The sequence below is a fragment of the Neodiprion lecontei genome, chromosome 3 (assembly GCF_021901455.1).
Source record: "Neodiprion lecontei isolate iyNeoLeco1 chromosome 3, iyNeoLeco1.1, whole genome shotgun sequence".
NCBI lineage: Eukaryota > Metazoa > Arthropoda > Insecta > Hymenoptera > Diprionidae > Neodiprion > Neodiprion lecontei.
Genome location: NC_060262.1, coordinates 17,197,627 through 17,216,664, shown reverse-complemented (window position 1 = coordinate 17,216,664; position 19,038 = coordinate 17,197,627). Strand labels below are relative to the sequence as shown.

At 35.1% G+C, this 19,038-nt stretch overlaps 2 protein-coding genes across 8 annotated transcripts in view; one reads left to right on the top strand and one right to left on the bottom strand.

The window, feature by feature from the left end:
• LOC107219509 (prominin-like protein) overlaps positions 1-3,310 on the top strand; it is a 55,191-nt gene extending 51,881 nt beyond the window's left edge. For all 4 annotated transcript variants that reach the window (XM_015657752.2, XM_015657751.2, XM_046735105.1 and 1 more), the window contains one exon: positions 184-3,310. In XM_015657752.2, the coding sequence (XP_015513238.1) occupies positions 184-196 (13 nt within the window). In that variant the 3' untranslated portion in view covers positions 197-3,310. The remainder of the gene's footprint in view (positions 1-183) is intronic.
• On the bottom strand, positions 2,420-17,242 carry LOC107219508 (splicing factor 3B subunit 1). Of its 4 annotated transcripts, XM_015657750.2 has the most exons (19): positions 16,992-17,242; positions 16,496-16,674; positions 16,282-16,368; positions 14,025-14,151; positions 11,509-11,588; positions 10,895-11,062; positions 10,572-10,788; positions 9,840-10,244; positions 9,294-9,757; positions 8,801-9,158; positions 8,353-8,645; positions 8,147-8,272; positions 7,834-8,055; positions 7,549-7,731; positions 6,948-7,136; positions 6,675-6,850; positions 6,307-6,579; positions 5,993-6,209; positions 2,420-5,884 (listed from the first exon to the last, which is right to left on the bottom strand). In XM_015657750.2, the coding sequence occupies exons 1-19, from the start codon at positions 17,017-17,019 to the stop codon at positions 5,726-5,728; spliced, it is 3,951 nt and encodes a 1,316-aa protein (XP_015513236.1). In that variant the 5' UTR covers positions 17,020-17,242; the 3' UTR covers positions 2,420-5,725. The 4 variants fall into 4 exon arrangements, with proteins under 4 accessions (XP_015513236.1, XP_046591058.1, XP_046591057.1 ...); XM_046735102.1 differs by lacking the exons at positions 16,282-16,368; positions 16,496-16,674; positions 16,992-17,242 and adding an exon at positions 11,982-12,050 and having other exon boundaries at positions 14,025-14,042; XM_046735101.1 differs by lacking the exons at positions 14,025-14,151; positions 16,282-16,368; positions 16,496-16,674; positions 16,992-17,242 and adding exons at positions 11,982-12,050; positions 12,858-14,002.
• Positions 17,243-19,038: the final 1,796 nt, after the last annotated feature.

Genomic DNA, 19,038 nt, shown 5'->3' with positions numbered 1-19,038 from the left:
TCGTACCTCATGCCAAGATGTCATTTACAAAATTTTTAGAGGCTGAATATATGTAGTTTCTACAAAAATATTGGTGGTGGTGAATTTACTTAACTTACTTAACTTGACGTGCTTCAAGATTCAATAAGTTATCATGCTATCATTCACAACGAACTTCTTTACAAATTTTTACTTATTTTTCAGGGACAGAAATTAGGAAATAGGTACCGTGGCATGTACCAAGACTGCACTCAGCAGTGCAGCGACGCACAGCTTGACACGCAGCTATAAGCGAACCCAAAGACAGAAGGATAGATCTAAAAACAAATGGGATTATGTCTAACGAAGAGGGTCAACGTGCATGCCACGACTCATTAAAACATCAAAATTCAGAGACCAAGATAGAATAGACTGTTTTAAAATGATTTGTAAGCAATTCTGTTTATTGGGAATTTCTTCAGGGTGCTGCGGATGAAGCTTTTTTGAGAAGCTGACGAAGTTACTTTGAAAACGAATTGCTTAGAAATAAAGTGTGACATTAAAAAGTTCAAGGCTTAAAACAAAACATAAATATTGCATTTTTCTCAAAGACGGAATACAAAAAAAGTTTTTATATGTTCTCGTTAGTTACTAACTGGTTATATATCAATTATATTGTAATACAAAAACCTAACTCGATATTTTTTCTGCAATTAGTTCCTAATTTATCAGAGGTATAATCAGCATCTATACAAACAAAGATAATAATTGGTTAACATATTTCTCTGCCATAAGTTTATCAGATTTACATTTTCATTTAGCATATCATTATGATAGGGAGAAATTATTAATAAATATGTTCTCAATTATTATTAACGTTACGTTCTTTCGATGAGTGTGTTCAATGAAACCTGATGATTTGAATGGTTTCTAAGTTATTTCTCCTTGAATATTTTTTTTCTTTTATCGTTTTCACGGTGGACAAAGCCATATTAGAATGCCAAACAATTTTGCATAATTTCTACGATCTGAAAATACTTATTGTGATATTTTGCGATTGTACGGATTGTTATTCGATCTTATATCTAGAAATTTTTTATTTCTACTACTTTAAAACTCGAAGCAATTATTACTTTCAATTAAGACTATTCACTTTCATGTTTCATTGTATTAGAAAATGAATTTTCTAGACATAAGATCACTTATTATAAATACCCCATATTGTATAAGTGAACTTTTTATCATTCTATAACTTATTGATAAGAATTCGAGATTGTTTTTACATTGCATAAGACCTTCTATATATTTGTGTATAAATAATCCAAAAGGGAGGATATTCAAAGTTTAACTACACTTTTACTTAGCAAATGTTATAATTCGGACCATAAAATCCAAACTTCAAATCACACACATGCATCGCAAGCCTCTAATGCATGGTATTGATTAATGGTATTGATTATTTGCAATCAGTTTAAAACACAAATGGCTTATCTTTCAATGTCGATACCGAGATATGTGTGTAAACCAGTAACTTGCATTTAGTCATTGATGTTCTTAGGTACAATTTGTATTCTGAATGTCATTACTTTTTAGAGATCTGAGCTCCTGACCATGAAATTTGTGAGTTTGTTCCTTGTAATCTCGGAGATTGAAAATTGGCATGGTAGTATTATCCATGCACACATATACAATGTGAGTATATGTCGGCAATTCAATTATATGAATTTATTTAGTCAGTGGCAGTTTCCTGAAAATAGAAGATTCTCAAGAACGAAAAGCACAAAATTTTAATCCTTATGGCAAGGACTTTTAAATATATATCAACCTATAGAACTGTATCAATATAAATAATTAAATATAATTTCCTCCTAGAGTATGTATTACATTTTTAAATAATATTGTATGTATGTGTACGTGGCTGATTGTGAGATGAATGTGGGTTTTTTAAAAATGGACAGAGTGAAATGATTATATTGCGTGGGTCAACCAGCTTTGCATTCATCTACTTGACGTTGTATCACAGTGCGTTTATTTTCACTTGTACATACCTTTTCATTCATAATGCAACTGTGAAAGAATTGAAATTTACATACTTATATCAAAACCTTTTAGATCCATTTATTATTGTCTAACATGAGACATCGGAAAATCCATACAGTTGTTTTTTGCATTTGAAATTATTAGGTGCAGAGAGTTACAGTTTCCTTATTTTATTTTTAACAGTGTTTTTTTTTTCTTCAAAAAACGATTTTTAATTTGACCCTCATCTCGATCAATAATGGAAAAAATCCGAATGAACAGAAAGTAATTGCTTTATTTTTGTTTTTTTTATTATTACTAGTTGAATTTACACAAAATATCACACATATTTTAACAGTTGTGATGCGACTACTACTATATACATAAATGAAAACGGAAGTAAACGATACTTTGCGATTTACGCGAATGTTTTTTCCGCAGATTGAACCGGAAAAAGAGTATACACAAAGAAAGCGTGTTGGGTATAATGTGAATATAACATTTTTTTAGCCACTCTTCGATACTTATTACTCTGTCAAATACCAGCATATTAACATACAGAAATTGGTAAATCAAAGCATGCAAGCTGCACTATAACGTGTAAGTAACTTGCCATTGTGGTGCTTGCTGTTCATTACAGCAAGTTTCTTTATTGTCCAGCATTCTTTCTCTAATTATACTCTTGGGCTACATGATTAATGTCGAATGTGTAGAACTTCTATCTGAAGGAGATATATCTACGTTTGTGCATTCATCAGAGAGGGAAATGTAAAAATAAGTAGAGTAACTTAGTTCATTGTTTCATTGAAATGCAATTTTAAATTAATTTTATATTATAAAAGTAAACGTTTCGATAATACAATCTGCTCAAAAACTTTAGCAAAGAACGTATTTCAATACTTTCAATGAGGATATTTTGGAGAACTAACGAAATTTCTTACAAACAAAAATATGGATTCTGATGTATTAGTCTGAAAGCACCTCTAGCTGTTGAAATTATTTATTCACTTGAGGAGTTTCGCGTTCTTTTTGATACATTTAGAATACAAATAATTACTTCATAGTATTTAAATTGGTCCATTCATGATTTAGCACACTTTTTTATGCTGGGCTTGTTTCAAGCTTTATGGCTGTCCTATTCCTGTAACACTTTGTTCTTCCTTCTCCAAAATATTTCAGTAACTTTGAGTCAATAATGTATAACAATGATAGTTTTCCGTAGATGAAATCTTTTTTTCAATTGTACCTATTCTGTTTGTTGAAATTGATTATAAAAAGGCAAAAGAAAAAAATAAGTGTATCACAGTTTAAAATATATCTATTTTATATTAAACATATTTTGCTACTTACCTCTATCAACCTCCATGATGCCTACATATGATTTAAGTACCATTTTTGGCTACTTCAATACCATATGTGACCATCTAATTGAATTGATCTATTTGACCAATTGCATGTAAATAAAGATCTGACCAGAAATGCCACAAAAGTGTTACGAGCTTTGATCGTTCTAACATTTGTTTTGCAAACAATCGAGTGGTCAAAAGTTCCATCGACATTTACTGTAGAAGATTTTCAGTACTTGAAGTAATTGAAAGTTGAGTAGTTAGATGGCACCCCAAACGGCGTCTCTACCGTAATTATAGGAATCAATTTCATGATAGCGGATCGTGAAGAAAACCATAATTTACATACATTCTGGTACATTTAGATTTATTATCGAACTTACTCACAAAGACTACTAGATTAAGGATTACTCGGTCAATCTGCAAATATCATGATGAAACTATTTGATGAGACGAACGCTAAATACAATACTATGTTACAAAATTATTTCCACGATCGGGTGACTAAAAACAGTAGTGTTAAATACATATACATATAATAATAATAATAAGAGATAATTGCCACACTCGTATCTACATCATTCTAGCAATATCATTTTTTTATTTTAGTAGATCAATATCAAACTTGTAAAACATAAATATGGGTATTCAATTTTCTTCATTGATACATAAAATTATTACGATAGCCAGTTGGTCATACACCAATATAGATACATATTGCATGTAAATGCATATAGGTATATCAGCTGTAATTTGATTCGTAAAACTGAATATTCAACTAATAATACAGTAAGCCCCAGATAAGGAAAGGGTCGATAACTTTACTGGTCTATACAACTATATTATAGGTTAGTACTTATTGTACTTTGTTTGATAACGACGTAAATTTACACCAAAATGAATATAATTTTCAATTCTTAGATATTTCGCCATCAAATTGATAACAAAAGTGGTTTAAATTTAATATTATTAATTCCTAATCTTTCCGAAACTGAAGCATCAAATACATTGCGAGTAACTGGACTGAAAATAAAGTTTGAGCTCCCACTTGCGTCGCTTACTTCTTCAGGCTAATTCAATACAAGCTCAATGATTATCACGTACAGGCTATCTGCTCAAATGATGTGAATATACGACTGAGTAGTAGTAAAGGCTACAGAGGGGTGATGTCAAAGTCTCACTAGGAGTAGCGACTAACAGGTGTTAATTCGACAAATTAGAACAGATGAACATGATACAATATTTATTATTTGCTGTGACACTCGATCATTAACTATGAAAAAGGTGGTTTACTCAAGAGCACTAAATAGTTGTGAGTGTACACTATACGCTTATAGATACTAAATTGGTACAAAGTAAATTCGCGTTTAGTGGATAGTAGCGGGTCAGTGATCATATAAATTGCAAATAGTTAATTGTAATTTCATGAAACCATTGCAGTCAAGTGACCAATTAATGTGACTAATTATGCTCTGACGATAAAGACATAATTTTGCTTCGTCTTCTCAATTTATTTACATCACAAGTCCATGGAAGGCCTGGTGATGACATTTACTGTATCGCGGAATCCTAGTCATGAAATACTTTATGCAGACTTCAAGCCATAAAAAGCCACCTCCGAAATTTAAAATGATACCATGCACATCACCATTACTTTCGATATTTATTAGATGTTCGTAATCACGATTGTTTTAGTGCATTTCCATATAGGGTACGCCATTACTAAATTTACAGTATTTTCTGCAAGAGTTATGAATTGATGTCCAGAAATTGAGGTATCTTGTTTTGTTCACAGAGTTATAAATTATCGATCACAAGTGAACATAGATATGTGTGTATAGTAATAATACTTTTGGGATTAATCCAGTTTAACCAAACCAAACTGTTGAAGTGCAATTTTTAATATTAGGGCAGAATTGTGTTTTATATATCAAACAATGACTTTAAGCCTGTGTAAGAAATGTCGTGACTGGGTTCCCGTGAAAGTTTGTGACACAAATAAGATTCCTTACATACCAATTGCAGCACAACTAAATGATAATTGTTTTCTCACTAAAATATCTATGCCATAATTTTCTGCATCCAGTAATAGAGTTAAGTATATTACTAGATTAGTGTTGGGTATTGTCATTCATTTTACAGAGTTGTTTAATGTACCTGAATTCCAATTTTACAAACCCTATTTTATTTCAATTTCAAATATAGTCATAATTTTTATTAATGACTTTTGGGTTCCCCTGATACATATACAAATTAGAGTGTAATTTCATTGTTATAGATAATTTGCCAAGTACAATTTATAAATTGTGATCAATCACCAAATTCTGCAAAGAATTCTTGCAAAAGTCACCACGTTGCGATTTGATGAAATGATTTATAAATTACATCTCAAATAATGTCAGTTATAAAACATAGTCTAATTCGTACCTAATATATTGGTTCTTCGGGTCATTTAAAATCCGTGGATACCCGGCCACAAGCGCATCCTGTCCGCCAATATAAAGAGAATTATATATTTTCCAATAGACGTCTCGAACTTTTCTAGCTGGGTGAAATAGCCCCTGTAAAAAAATAGCATATTTAATTTTCAATGATTGATAATCACACTTATTGCATATACAAACTGACAACTGAGTTAGAATTAACGATTGCTTAATATTTGCAATTACTTGTAATGTATACTGAAGAATTTTTATCGGGCCCAATGCGACGCGAAGACCATCTACAGCATCCATGAAAGCCTGAACCAAATGGGGAGAGGTTTCAAAAACATTAGGCCAAACGTGATTCAGGAGATGGATCAGAGCATCTTCACAGCCAAAGCCGTAAACTCCTAAAGCCATGTGCTTGATTGCAGCACAAGCAGTCTGTCTGTGTACCAGGTCCCTAATGATCAGGAAACAAGAAGAAATTGTATCAAACTAATTTGAGCTAAATGGAATGACGAATCGTTAATAAAGTCGTGAATAATGCATGCACTTACCTGTCCATAAGGGCATCCTCCAGTAATGGACTAACGGCATATATGTAATCTTTGCCCATTTCTCCAATATATTCAAATAAAAAGGAAAGCGATTTTAATACACCGTTTTGAACATTAAGCTCGGGAACTCTGTACTCGTTCATCAATGCTGGCAAAACTGTGAAAGGACTACAAGTTTCCGCAACTATAGCAATGGCGACTGTTGTGCAAACGCGATTTTGTCGTTCTTGAACTTTGAGATTATTGAGTAACGTTGCCAAAACGTCGTGAGGCCTAAAATAAACGTTAACAAAAAAGTAATAAATATAAAACAAAGTATCTTTCAAGTGGCAATTTTATTCATTATTCGTTTCACTTGGTCAACTTACCCAATAGCCTTCGCGATGTATCCAAAGGTGTTGACCGTAGCTCTTCTAATTGCTTTCTTATGCGCTTTGAGTAATTCCAGTAATTCGAAACAGATTCGCATCCACTCTCGTGCGGAAACATACTCAGGTCCCCTGTCTGCGATTCTTCCTACCAAATCGATACAATTTTCTTGTACCTATAAATGAATGAAGTGATGATAAAATTTTACAAACAATTTCAGATGATGATAGTTTTACTTTCAAAAACTGATAAATAATCACAGACGAACGAACCTTTTCGTGCCTATTTTTCAGAATTGGCGTGAGACGTGGCAACAGGTCTTTGATAGGCGGCGTCATTTTTGTCATGCCTATAACGTTCACAATAGCTTTCAAGGCACCTAAAATACTTCCCAATACTTCAGGATACTCTTCCCCCAGATATTCGTACAACACGACACCCAAGTGACCCATCAGTTTTTCCTATAAACGTTAAGAACAGTGAGCAGATAGATCATTTGAAATTTTTTTTCAGATAAGTATTTGTTTCCTGTTAAAACTGATTCTGCACGAGTAGGATTATTTCCAATACCAATAGTACAGAAAAATATTATGTATAAAAAAGTTTACGTATAAATCCAAACAGTCACACATCATGTGACATTTTAGTGCGAAAATCGCGTGGGAAATCATTGCTTAGAAAATCAATTTTATACTGGAAGCAGAAAACCGATTATTACAATACAAATAATATGAGGTAATGGTGCCAATGAGTGAACAATTTAATGTAATTTATATGGCGGGTTGTGTACATTCATTGAGATTTTACATCTGTCTACTCATTCGAGTTTCGGACTCTTCACCAGATATATCGTTGAATGAAGTTTTTATTTACCTCTTGACATGTCTTCATTACAACAGCAATTCGTGAAATGAGATCCGCGGCTTGCTGACGTACTTTAGCGGACTTATTATTGAGACGCCAAAGAATCGTACCACAAATCTGTGGCAAGTAAGCTTTTACCCTTTTACCGAGCGTATTGACTATAGTTCCGAATCCATTGAGCATTACGACGTCCTATACGAGAATCATACAATTACGTATTATGTTATTGAATTTCTACAAGTTCATAATATGCAATAAATAATAGGATTGATTCGAAAAAAAACAAATAAATACCTCAGTGGTCTGTTCTTGGAATGCATAAAGAATGCCATCAATTAGTTGCTCTTCTAATCGAGAATCGACGTCGGCAGCTCCCAAATTGCCCATTATTTTTTCAATTGTTTCCATGACCATTTTTCTGTACTGCTCATTTTCATCTTTCAGATCGTCGACGACTCTGTTTATTATCTCAGATGCACCAACCTTATTTGCTATTTCGACTGTGGTATCTACCAACTGACAGAATAAATTTAAAGATTAGTAACGCACTATTAGTCAATCAATACAATATAGGTAATGCCGTAAATCTTGTTTCCTTTCACTTTACCTGTCTGTAATTTCTGCGATCTAAAGCCATACGATGATTCCAAAAGTGTTTGAAGAAGTGTGGAAGTATCTCATCCTTTATATACTGAGCTTCGACACCATCTGTACCGCAACATTGTTTAACAACCTAAAATTTAAAGTGAGATAACGAAATGAGTTGTAAAATTTGTAGCTAAGCTAATCTCCTGAATCAAGGTTTGAACCTACTTTCAGGACAATTTTTTTCATCTCCTCGTCAGGAGATTGAAACTCTCTGATCAAAATCAGCATTACTTCACGAGTATAATAGTTTGCATATTCTGCGTCCATAAGCGGAATCAGATAACCAATTGCTTTCAAAAACGCTGCCAAGCCTTTTCCTCTGTGAGTACGAATACCCTTCCACAAGGGCTTCAAGACGGAATCGAAACTCTCAATACCGTAGGGAGTAGCTGCTTCAGCCAATGCAGCTATGGCCAACGCTGTGATGGTTCGAACTTTTTGTTGTTCATCTACGAGACCTGTGAACATTGTTTTCTTTTAATGCCGTTTCGAAACACAGTTTAGAATGCAAAATATTAATTAAGAAGTAAATGTGACAGAGAAAAATATCAATGACAAAATAAAACTAGACAATATAAGTTTACAAGGAATTAGACACGTAAAATTCTCGTACCATGCTCAATAATTTCTACCAAGCTCTTCAGATGCGGTAAGATAGCACATCCCATAAGAATTGCAATTTGCTGCACAATTTTAATACCGGTGTGGCGAGCTTGCCATGATTTTTTACTGCGACACACAGCTTTCAAGAAAGGTAGTAAAGATGGAATTCCAAGGGCAGAGGCAACGACAGCAAATGCTCTAGCTGTCGTGTTTCTCACATATTCATCAATGTTGTCGATGTCAGGTCGCATTGTGGAAATCATTGTAGCCAATCCAGCGGCCTTTGCCAGATTAGAAATAATTTCTCGACCCTCTACTCGGGCATAGTAATCTTCATCAATCAGCAAGGGTTCAATTACAACAAGGATCTAAAAAATAACAGTTTTAGACTCTAGATAAAAACAAGTCCTGTCGATACATTCCTACCATAAAAGAATAGTCACTTATTCCGAATTAATAACAGGTATAAAATTATATTTAACGATAATGATGGACAAACTTACTTTGTGCACGTACGGTCTGACCAAATCGTCTAATTTGTACAGAATGCGATCGATAACTTTAACAAGTAGATGTCGCTCTTGATCCTCTAATGTGGGTGACATGAGAAGCGGTAGAATTTGATTGAAAAGAGGACCTGCTCCAAACTCCCGGGCTTTGTCTGTAATTTGTCTGAGCGCTGCCTTTCGCATTGGCGGAGTACCATTCTTTATTTTGAGAAGGAGTTTCATTATCTTCCTTTCTTTCTGTTCCTCAGGACTGAGAGATTCCTCATCAACATCAACTAAAAGCTTGTCGAAGTATTGAGCGTCCTCTGGTTTCATGAATGGAAGGTTGCCTTTGGGTTGATTGTCAACGAACTTGGCACTCTTATCTTCTTGCTGTATGAAAAATCCTTGCGGCGTGCCTGCTATCGGCGTCGGAGTTGCGGTCAACTTTCTTGCTGGAGTACGAATTGGAATATATCCTGAAACAAAAGTTTTATTAATCGATCAATCAACAGATGAGTGAAGACTGATCACTTTTTACTTTGTCAACGGAATGCATACCTGCAGGTGGCTGCAGCACTTTGTAACCCGGGGGAAACATGGCATCAAGTTCATCGTCCGACAGAGGTCGATTACGTTCGTCAATTTCACGCTCCCAACGATAAGCCTGCAATTGCTCGGGCGTCATAGACATCAAGTGCCCGGGTGTCGGTGTTGCTAGTCCCATTGCTTTGGGTCCCGTAGGTGTTACGCCGCTGGGTGTTAAGATAGAACTTTGATGAGGTGTTGTCAGTGGTGTGGCAGGTGTTTGTGGAGTCATAGATCCAGGTGTTTGATTAGAGGGTGTTTCATCCCAACGACTGCGTCGTTTGCTGGCTGACGGTGTAGGTGTTTCTTGTATTAAATCACCGGCAACTCTATCGGTTCTTGGAGTTTCCGCCCAACCGCTATTATGACCAGGAGTTTCTACAAGTTTTGAAGCTGAGGTTAGTATGAATTTCTTTTGCGTTATTGAACAAACAACAATAAAATATTATTAAAGATTGACAACAGTCTTTCGAAGCTAATTCGTGTTTTGACAGAAAAAATAATTACATGATGTAGTGGAGAAATTTGACTCTAATGATTCCGGAACAAATTGAGGTTACGGGAAAAACATTAACCACTTTCGAACTCTTCAAAATTCATGAAAGCTAATAGAAGAATAGATAAATGAGGACTCTTAAATGCAAGGATATTTCCAGAACTTCCAAAATTTCACTTACCACTGGCCACCATCTACAACTTGCTTACCTCTTTCAGTTTTCGGGGTTTCATCCCAACGATTTCTGCGGCTGGATGCGGCTTTGTCATGCGATGGTGTTTCACGCCCTGGAGTCACTGCACCTGGTGTAGCATGACCTGGAGTAGCTTCCCACATTCTTGTACTAACCCCAGGAGTGGCTCCTGGAGTTTCACCACCTTTGCCATGGCCAGGAGTTTCATCCCATCTTATAGCAGCTGGTGTAACCTGGAAGTGAATTTTAAAGCATGTAAATTCGAATTCATTAAACCTGGTACAAAAACTTGGTGATTCCATTGATATCTCAAAACTCGACCACCGTTCTTCATCTTACATCAGCATTATCCCAGGATGTAGGAGTAGCTGCTGTACCGGCCGGTTTTTTTGCAACAGGCGTGTCCTCTGTCTGATCCCAACGACCTCGTTTTTTCGGTGCAGGCTTCGGCTCTCCATTGGCCTTCAAAGTGCCATCTTTAGCTTTCTCCACTAATTTTTTTCTCAACTGTAAATATAATATTAAAGTATTAATGAAGAATTAGGGCATCGAAGATATGGTATACGGTAATTTAATCAGAATTAGCTTTTAAATAAAACACTTAGTGCGGTACAGAAATTATTCATAAAATAACCCGTTCACTTTAAAATGAAAATATTACTCAAAATGCCTTTATTTGAGTTTTTCAACAATTTTGAGATATTTTCGACTAGTTTCAAAAATTGACTTTTTCTTCAAAACTTGCGTTCTTCTCGTAATGTAAGAATAATTCTACACAATAAATAGCAGCAATCATATTGTCAGAAAATTATACCCCTATTTCGTATACTTGACAATTATTTAATATGCAGTATATCTCAGGAAAATTGTAAACAACAAAAATCAAGACTGCACGTGATACTGTACAAAAAAGCGAATGGGATAATCTGTGGCCTGATATTGAATTTATTTACCTCAGATTCTTCCCCTTTAAGAAACTGCTCGCGCATGATCTCTGTGTAAGTCCTTGAGCCGACATCTGGAGTCTTACCGCCTGTAACCATGAATCAAACGTCACGCAAAGCGTAACTGTTAGTCGATTGTCTAGAAAATTTTCAATTTCCAAAAACGTTTGCTGATTTTTCTTTCATTGTTTCCTATACGATTTCTTTATAAGATCTGGTCAATGCCCTCAGAATATTAATTAATATTCCAAGTAAGCTACTGAATTCGCTCTCCTGCTGTAATTACTACATTGGAATAATGATTATTCATAGCATTACTTCGTTGTAAAATATGTGCCTCGTATCAACAGATTAGTGAAGAACATTACGAAAATAACAAATGTAACTCAACGATTTATAAATTCATTGAGAATATATTTGCATGAAATTTCATTGTCTTGTGTAAGAGAGCTGCAACAGTAGCCGACATTTGGCATACGTACGTGAATGTTTGGTGCCATAGGGAGCAGAGCCCCGCTCAAGTCTTCCACATCGTAAAATACTTTAGCCATCTAAAAATCAACTCATTCTCGTTATTAATAATATTTGCATTCAGACCACTCATTCTATTTGACTGAATATTCTTATGTACAGAGACTTAGATAAATTCTGACATGTTCGATATCCCTAGGAATTTTACGACTCACAGTGTTGATTGAACACCGTTTGCACTACCGGCCGCGCGCTTAGGCCCGAGCAGAAGCCAAGCAGAGTCTGCGGCGGGTGGCCGGCAATGCTAACGGTATTCATCCAACATCGTGAGTCGTAAAATTTCTAGGGATATCGAATGTGTCAGAATCTATGTAAGACTCCGTACAGCCTGTAACATATGATGAAACTTTTCAAACTAAATCATGCAGTTTTGTGATGATACAAAAAACTGAAAAAAAAAAAAACGATAGAGATAAACTATTTTAACTAATATAGAAGAACAGATTCTCTATTATGAAAAGGAAGTTGGAAAGAAAACAAGTAACATAGAGAATAAACAGACATGAAAATGAAGCGTGATACAGATTACAATGTAGTTGCGTAAGTTCGCAGTCTATGTAGTAGAAGTTACGATTTGATAAATTTATATTCAGATTGTCACAAATGTACTGACTTTCAGGATTTAGAACATTATCTAAAACTATCTAGTCCATGTAGGTGAACAGAAAAAATTTGGTACTTTTCCAAGTTATCTAAAGTGTACCAACTTCAGTATTTTATATAACTATTCACTAAAATTTTGTTGCATGTCTTAAAAAAAAGTTTCATCATATCTTTTATTGAAACAGACAATCTTTAAAAATGGCGACGACTTAATGTCGTTTAACCTTCGACATAGTATCCTGGGTAAGTAGATGATTCCAAATGTGCAGACCGTCACTAAGATTGGAAAAAAATGTTTACATTAGTATGTATTTTCAAGAAACTCACTCGCTCATTCCATTCAAACCCCTTACAATTTTATTGTATCTTTACAGATGTTTCGTACTCATTGAATTCGCAAGATCCCTTCGGTTGGTCGTAAAGAGGAATGCATTGCTTTCTTCTGTGAAAGTCAATTGGTAATATCAAATTTGACTTCAAGATTTAACTGACTCTTCAAATACAAATGCCAATTTTCCTGTTTGATTTCATTAAATAGCCAAAGCACAACTAGTCATGTAGCAACACATGCATGGAACCTCAAGATGGTATTGAACAGTCTAATGAAAGACTTTTCACTATTCCAGAGATAAGGTTGACTTTGTTGAAATGAAATAATTCAGTTATCCTTTGTAATACAAATTATATCCATGCAAGAAATATCCAAAATCTAATTGCTACTGCACGATTCCAAACATGGGATCTTGTGGTCTTCGACATTATTTTGTTTTTTCCCAAACATTTATTGGCAAGAAATGTCAAAGTTGATTAACCTACTGTCACACGCCGCAGATTGTAGTTTTGGATAATATCTTCATGCTTGAAAACAGATAGGCCCATTTTTATTCAATGGTACATCATCAACCAGAAAAAGGATTTTCAAGTTTCAACAAGATTTGAAATTGCCCAAATTATCATATGATGATGAAAGGTACGAACAATAGCAATGTGAAAGTGATAAATTAATTAAACTCGACCAAGCAGTATTCAATGAAAGCACGTAAATGAAGCGACGCACGCTAAAGTATTAAATCCACCCACTCAATTATCTGATAGTTATGATGCCTGACAAATTTGCGTAAGATGTAAAAAAATGTTACATTTCCATCAATGAACAATTCTGCAAAACCCGATCAATTGTTGACTTCACGGTTGTGTAAACCGTATGCATTAGTCTTGAGACATCTGATTAAGTAAATAAATGAGGGGATGCATTAAAAAATATATTGGAAAATGAAGTCACAAAAATAAAATTGTTGTATGATGTACTTATGGGTATAGAATGTATAAATATAAATCACCTGCAGTGTACTTAAAATGTAATTTATAGCCTTACAAAAAATACTACCAACCTTCAGCGAATGGATCGACACGTTCTGGTGAGATGATCATGCGTCGTCGCTTTTGCCTGTACTCATCTTCTCTATCCGCAATTGTCGGTCGTCGTCTATCAGCAAACGGATCATAGTCCTTTTCACTCTATTCAAAATGAGCAAAAAATCTATTTCAAAAAGGCAAACTGAAGGGAGGTTTATGTGATACAAATTACAATAATCTCAATGTATCAATATACTCTCAGCACTCAACGAGGAGATGATCAAATAAAGCAAGACAGAGTATCTACTGAAATGTAAGAAATATTCCTTGAGAAATACAGATATTTCCAGGAAATGTAAAAAAATTTCTAAACATAATGCTTGGTCTAGATATGATGTTTACATGGCAATCTGCAAATCCGGGTCTTACAATTAGATAATATTAATGGGTGTAAATTGAATTTTCAAGAGCATCGTTATTAAACTGAACTATCACTTTCTATCTACCTGGGAATAAATGTTTTTATATAATCAGATAAATTCATGTGAAATTATAACGCAAATTTGAAAATATTAACTTAGATAAAATTATACAAAATCACGTGAAATCACATGCATATAGTTTTATATATTTTCATCAGGTCAAATTCTAGATATAATTTCATAGAACTTTCTCTGATCATATGAAAACATTTTTCCCAGGTAAGCTCAACTTTGATAAGATGCTAAATTTCCATTTGTAGATTAATACCGCAATTTTTCATATGAATGTCAACATTGATATCTTCATATTTTCAGTTTTCAAATTCTGAAAGTGATTACATAACCATTACTTAATATTTAACAGGATTACAACATTTAATTTATTGATATTGTAAAAAGTATCGATCAGGAATGACATGGTATCTTAAAATGACTTTCCCAAAAACTTGAAGTCAGATGAAGTATCCAACTACACTGCAAAACTGCCACACTTGGAGACAGTGTCTCAAAGATGAAGTTAAAGTTGATAACGATCATGTAACAATGAACCTTCAGGATAAATTATTATTTCATAACTTTGGCATTGTCTGAAATTAAGTAAGCCACAATAAAGCAAATCATACTCTTGTTGTGAGAACTCAACTGTTTCAAGTCTTTTCAATATTACAAGATAGTGATATCTTTATTAATGACTAAATCTTATTTTGAAAGCATGCATGGAGACGGAGCATATCCAGAACATCATTTTTTAGTTATGGATTGTGAAACAGTTGTACAGTCTTGATATTTTTAGATTTCTTATTTTTTTTTTTGGTACTATACAAACTGATGAAATCTGTTCATGTGAATATTTAATAGAAAAAAAAGTATATTCGCAAAACTCAAATATTCAATAACTAAAGAAAAAAGATGTTCAATGACATGGTATGCGTAACTAAAAAAAGGAATACTTTTGAAGAAAAAATTATTCAGCTGTTAAATATAATCATGGATTTTAAAGGAGAAATAGCATGATGTGATTTAGTTTGATTGTAAGAGGAACCCTTAGTTTTAGTTTTTTCATAGAGAATTTTTTCTCTTCTCGGGCCCCATGACAAGGCCATATATCTAGGTTCGACTATAATGCCAATGTAATAGAACAATGAACACGAAGTCACTATTTTACAATATTAAAATAACTTCAAGAGTTGAGTTTGAAGAATATGAGTGTTTTCTGCATTGTTATAGTTGGCCGAATTTCCGACAACCCTAGTTATAATTAATGGTTTTTACAAAGTGTAATTGTTACATTTACATTACGAATTTCAACCTTGTAGAATTAGGTGCTTCTAAGCGATTGCGGAAACCCCTATGAATTAAAAAAAAAATCAGATTGGAGAGGAAACATTCTTAACAGGTTGTGGAATATTGTGAAAAATATTGATAATTAGATAACACTTGTTATTGAAATTAAATACGAGTAGTCATACAGGAAATGAAAAATTAGTCACATTTTGAAATAAATGGAAGTATCATCTTTGGTCCTGCAATTTAAGTAATTCCAACTATTTCAATATGACTGATGTTACATAACCCCCTCATTGACCCCAACCCTTTTGCGCCGCCTCTCCATAAATTTGGCAAATGGAATGTATCGGAAAACTTATGAAATAGATCAATTTCAAATCTTAAACGGACAGTTTCTCTATAGTTACAAAATGAACAATTTTTACAATCCTGTTGGACCTCCTGAGACAAAAGCAAAACTCGTTTACTTATACTGCAAGTTTTGACGGTCTGGCATTCGAATTTTCAGTAAACCATTATTTACCTGAGCAACATCATTAAGCAGCGCTGCCGGAGCATTGTAGCCTGGCCTCTTGCTTTGACTAAATGTACTTGGTTCATAATCTTCATCCTGAAAAGAATATTTTGATCAGACTTACGTATACCTGATTATTTCAATTCTTCATTATCCCCATTCAACCTAAACTATTTCAATTTTGTTTGGCAATCCGTTTTTGCGAATAAACATAGATATTTACCTCAACCTCGTCATTAGCTGCAATAGAGGTGACATAACCATCGTATTTGTTGTTGCTACCATCGTATATGTCCTGATCATAGAATCCAGTCTTTCCCAACCCTACTTGCTCTTTTTCAGTCAGCTCTTTATTCTGTATCTCCTTTTTCGATTGTATTTCACGGATCTGAGCTTCGATGTCTGTAATGCATGTAAAAGGTCATAACGGTGTACGACTGTAATACAACTATTAAAAACTATATACCAATTATAACCGTCAACTGTTTAAGGTGTGTTGTGTGTATGTCGGCTGACTTTCTTACAGAGGATATATTGCTTATTTAGGTGTGTGCCGGGAGTGTAAATATTCGGCGAAAATATGCAAAGAAATGAAAGTGTGCATCATCAGTAATACAATACAATATATTGTCAAGCTTCGTCGGCGCGACGTTATCAATTCAACATTCTCAGCTCAGGTCATGCCTCGGCTAGCGTGAAGTCTAATTTGCAAAACCTACCTTCGTGGGTTCGTGGAATTGAATCCATGGCTTACAGCCTTCTGCGCACTATTTTACAAATATTGCTTCTTTTATACTGATCGAATAAACAAGCACTTGCTTCTTCACAAATTTACGATTGACCGACACACACAAGGCAGAGAGAATCTGAATCGACTGAACAGGTAATAACCATGGATGTGGGTGATAACAGATTTACTACGATCAATTAAAATGGCGGGCAAAGCGTTCGGTTTATTTCATTATTATGATTTCTTGTGCTGTCATTTGATAGCGTTTTCATTACTTCGTGGCGTTTTCTCATGCGAAGTCTGCATTTTCATGGGCAGTAAAATACCGCGGAAGGACTTCTGCTGCCTAGTTCTTAACCAATAGGAATACCAATAAAATAGGTAATTCGTATTCAGTATACACCAGGAATGCGTTCCGATCACGTTCCGATCCAAACATGTAAAGTCGTGGTTCCGATGCGTTAGCTCGCAGTGCTGTGAGGAATATTTTATAGGTGCGTTCCGGAATTAGCTGGTAGCGCTGAAAACTCCCCTAGGGCAGAGACAAAGCTACTTACGAACTCGGCAGCGCAAAAGAAATAAAGGCTTGTCAACAGTTAGTTTCGGAACGCACCTCTATTTATAAATAATAACACCCGTATTCATAGTCCCGCCTTGTCTCAAGGATAAAGGACGCCTTGATGAAGGCTTCCTTAATCTCAGAGGCGTCCTCGTTTCATAGTCACAACTTGGCTCTCTCTTCCAGAAAGAAGACATATTTAGGGATATGTGATTGCTTATGGTGGTAAAACTGCTGATCGAAGCGCCACTCGGCTATATTTAAATCTAACTTAATCTGCTTGGCTCTCATTGTCAAGTTGCGTCGGTGATGAGAGTGTGTATAACCTCAAAGAAGTTAACCTGTAGACTGGCTGTGATCCTGCGTCATACGGGTCATAAGTGCATAGACGCCAAGCGCAAGCGCAAGCGTTGGCTACATGAAACGAAACAGCCAATCGCAGTGCCGAAGATTTCCTCAAGGAAGCTCGAGACCTGCCTTGAAAGAAGGAGGCCAATACGGCTACTCTGTCGAGGAAGGTCTATGAAACGTGAAATCAACCGACGCAACTTGACAATGAGAGCCAAGCGGATTAAGTTATATTTAAATATAGCCGAGTGGCGCTTCGATCAGCAGTTTTACCACCATAAGCAATCACATATCCCTAAATATGTCTTCCTTCTGGAAAGGAGAGCCAAGTTGTGACTATGAAACGAGGACGCCGCTGAGATTTAATGAAGCCTTCATCAAGGCGTCCTTTATCCTTGAGATAAGGAGGGACTATGAATACGGGTGTTAGCTACACTCGAGAAGCCGACGTACCTCCCCAGCAATCCCTAGTACACTACCGTAGTTCTGTTTACACTCGCGAGTGTAGAGTGTAGCTAGCACGAACAAACCTGATAGCTCTGTTCGTTTTAGTTACAATTTCTACACTTTTTACACTTTCCTTAGGAAAGGGCACCTTCCATTGGCTAAATTCAGGGTAAGTGTAAAAAAAGTGTAGAAAAGTGTAACTAAAACGAACTGAGCTACATATACATGTGGGGTATGTTCCGACATACACTGCGAGCACTGTAAGGTGTGACGTCAATTTAGTATACTGCGAAGCCGGTCCTTTATAGTTAGCTATACTGGTTACTGTTTAAACGGAACGCAGTACAGTATACTGTGATCGACATTTTTTGGCGTTACTTTCATTTCATACATCATATTTGTTTCACACTGCAATAAACACAATTTATTCAAATTTTCCATATTTGTTTTTAACGACCGGTATTTTTAAATGACAATATTCAATAATAATAATTATCAATAGTGGAAGCTGTTAAATTTCTGAACGCTGTTGATCACGTGAGCAAAGCACTGATAGCACCTTACCTCGAAAACACCAGTGTTCAGAGTAGAAAAATGACGACGATTTATGACGTCATTTATTTCCCTAGGATACTGCAACTGTATACTGTCAGCCTATTGGGAAATCTGCCGGGGGCGTGGC

Excerpts from the sequence above, each read along its gene's own strand:
- LOC107219508 (XM_015657750.2), bottom strand. The coding sequence starts at position 17,019 with ATGGATTCAATTCCACGAACCCACGAAG. Across the intron at positions 11,063-11,508 it reads TTAAAGGGGAAGAATCTGAG|TTGAGAAAAAAATTAGTGGA; the intron begins GTAAATAAATTC and ends TTATATTTACAG. Across the intron at positions 8,646-8,800 it reads GGTAGAAATTATTGAGCATG|GTCTCGTAGATGAACAACAA; the intron begins GTACGAGAATTT and ends CAATGTTCACAG.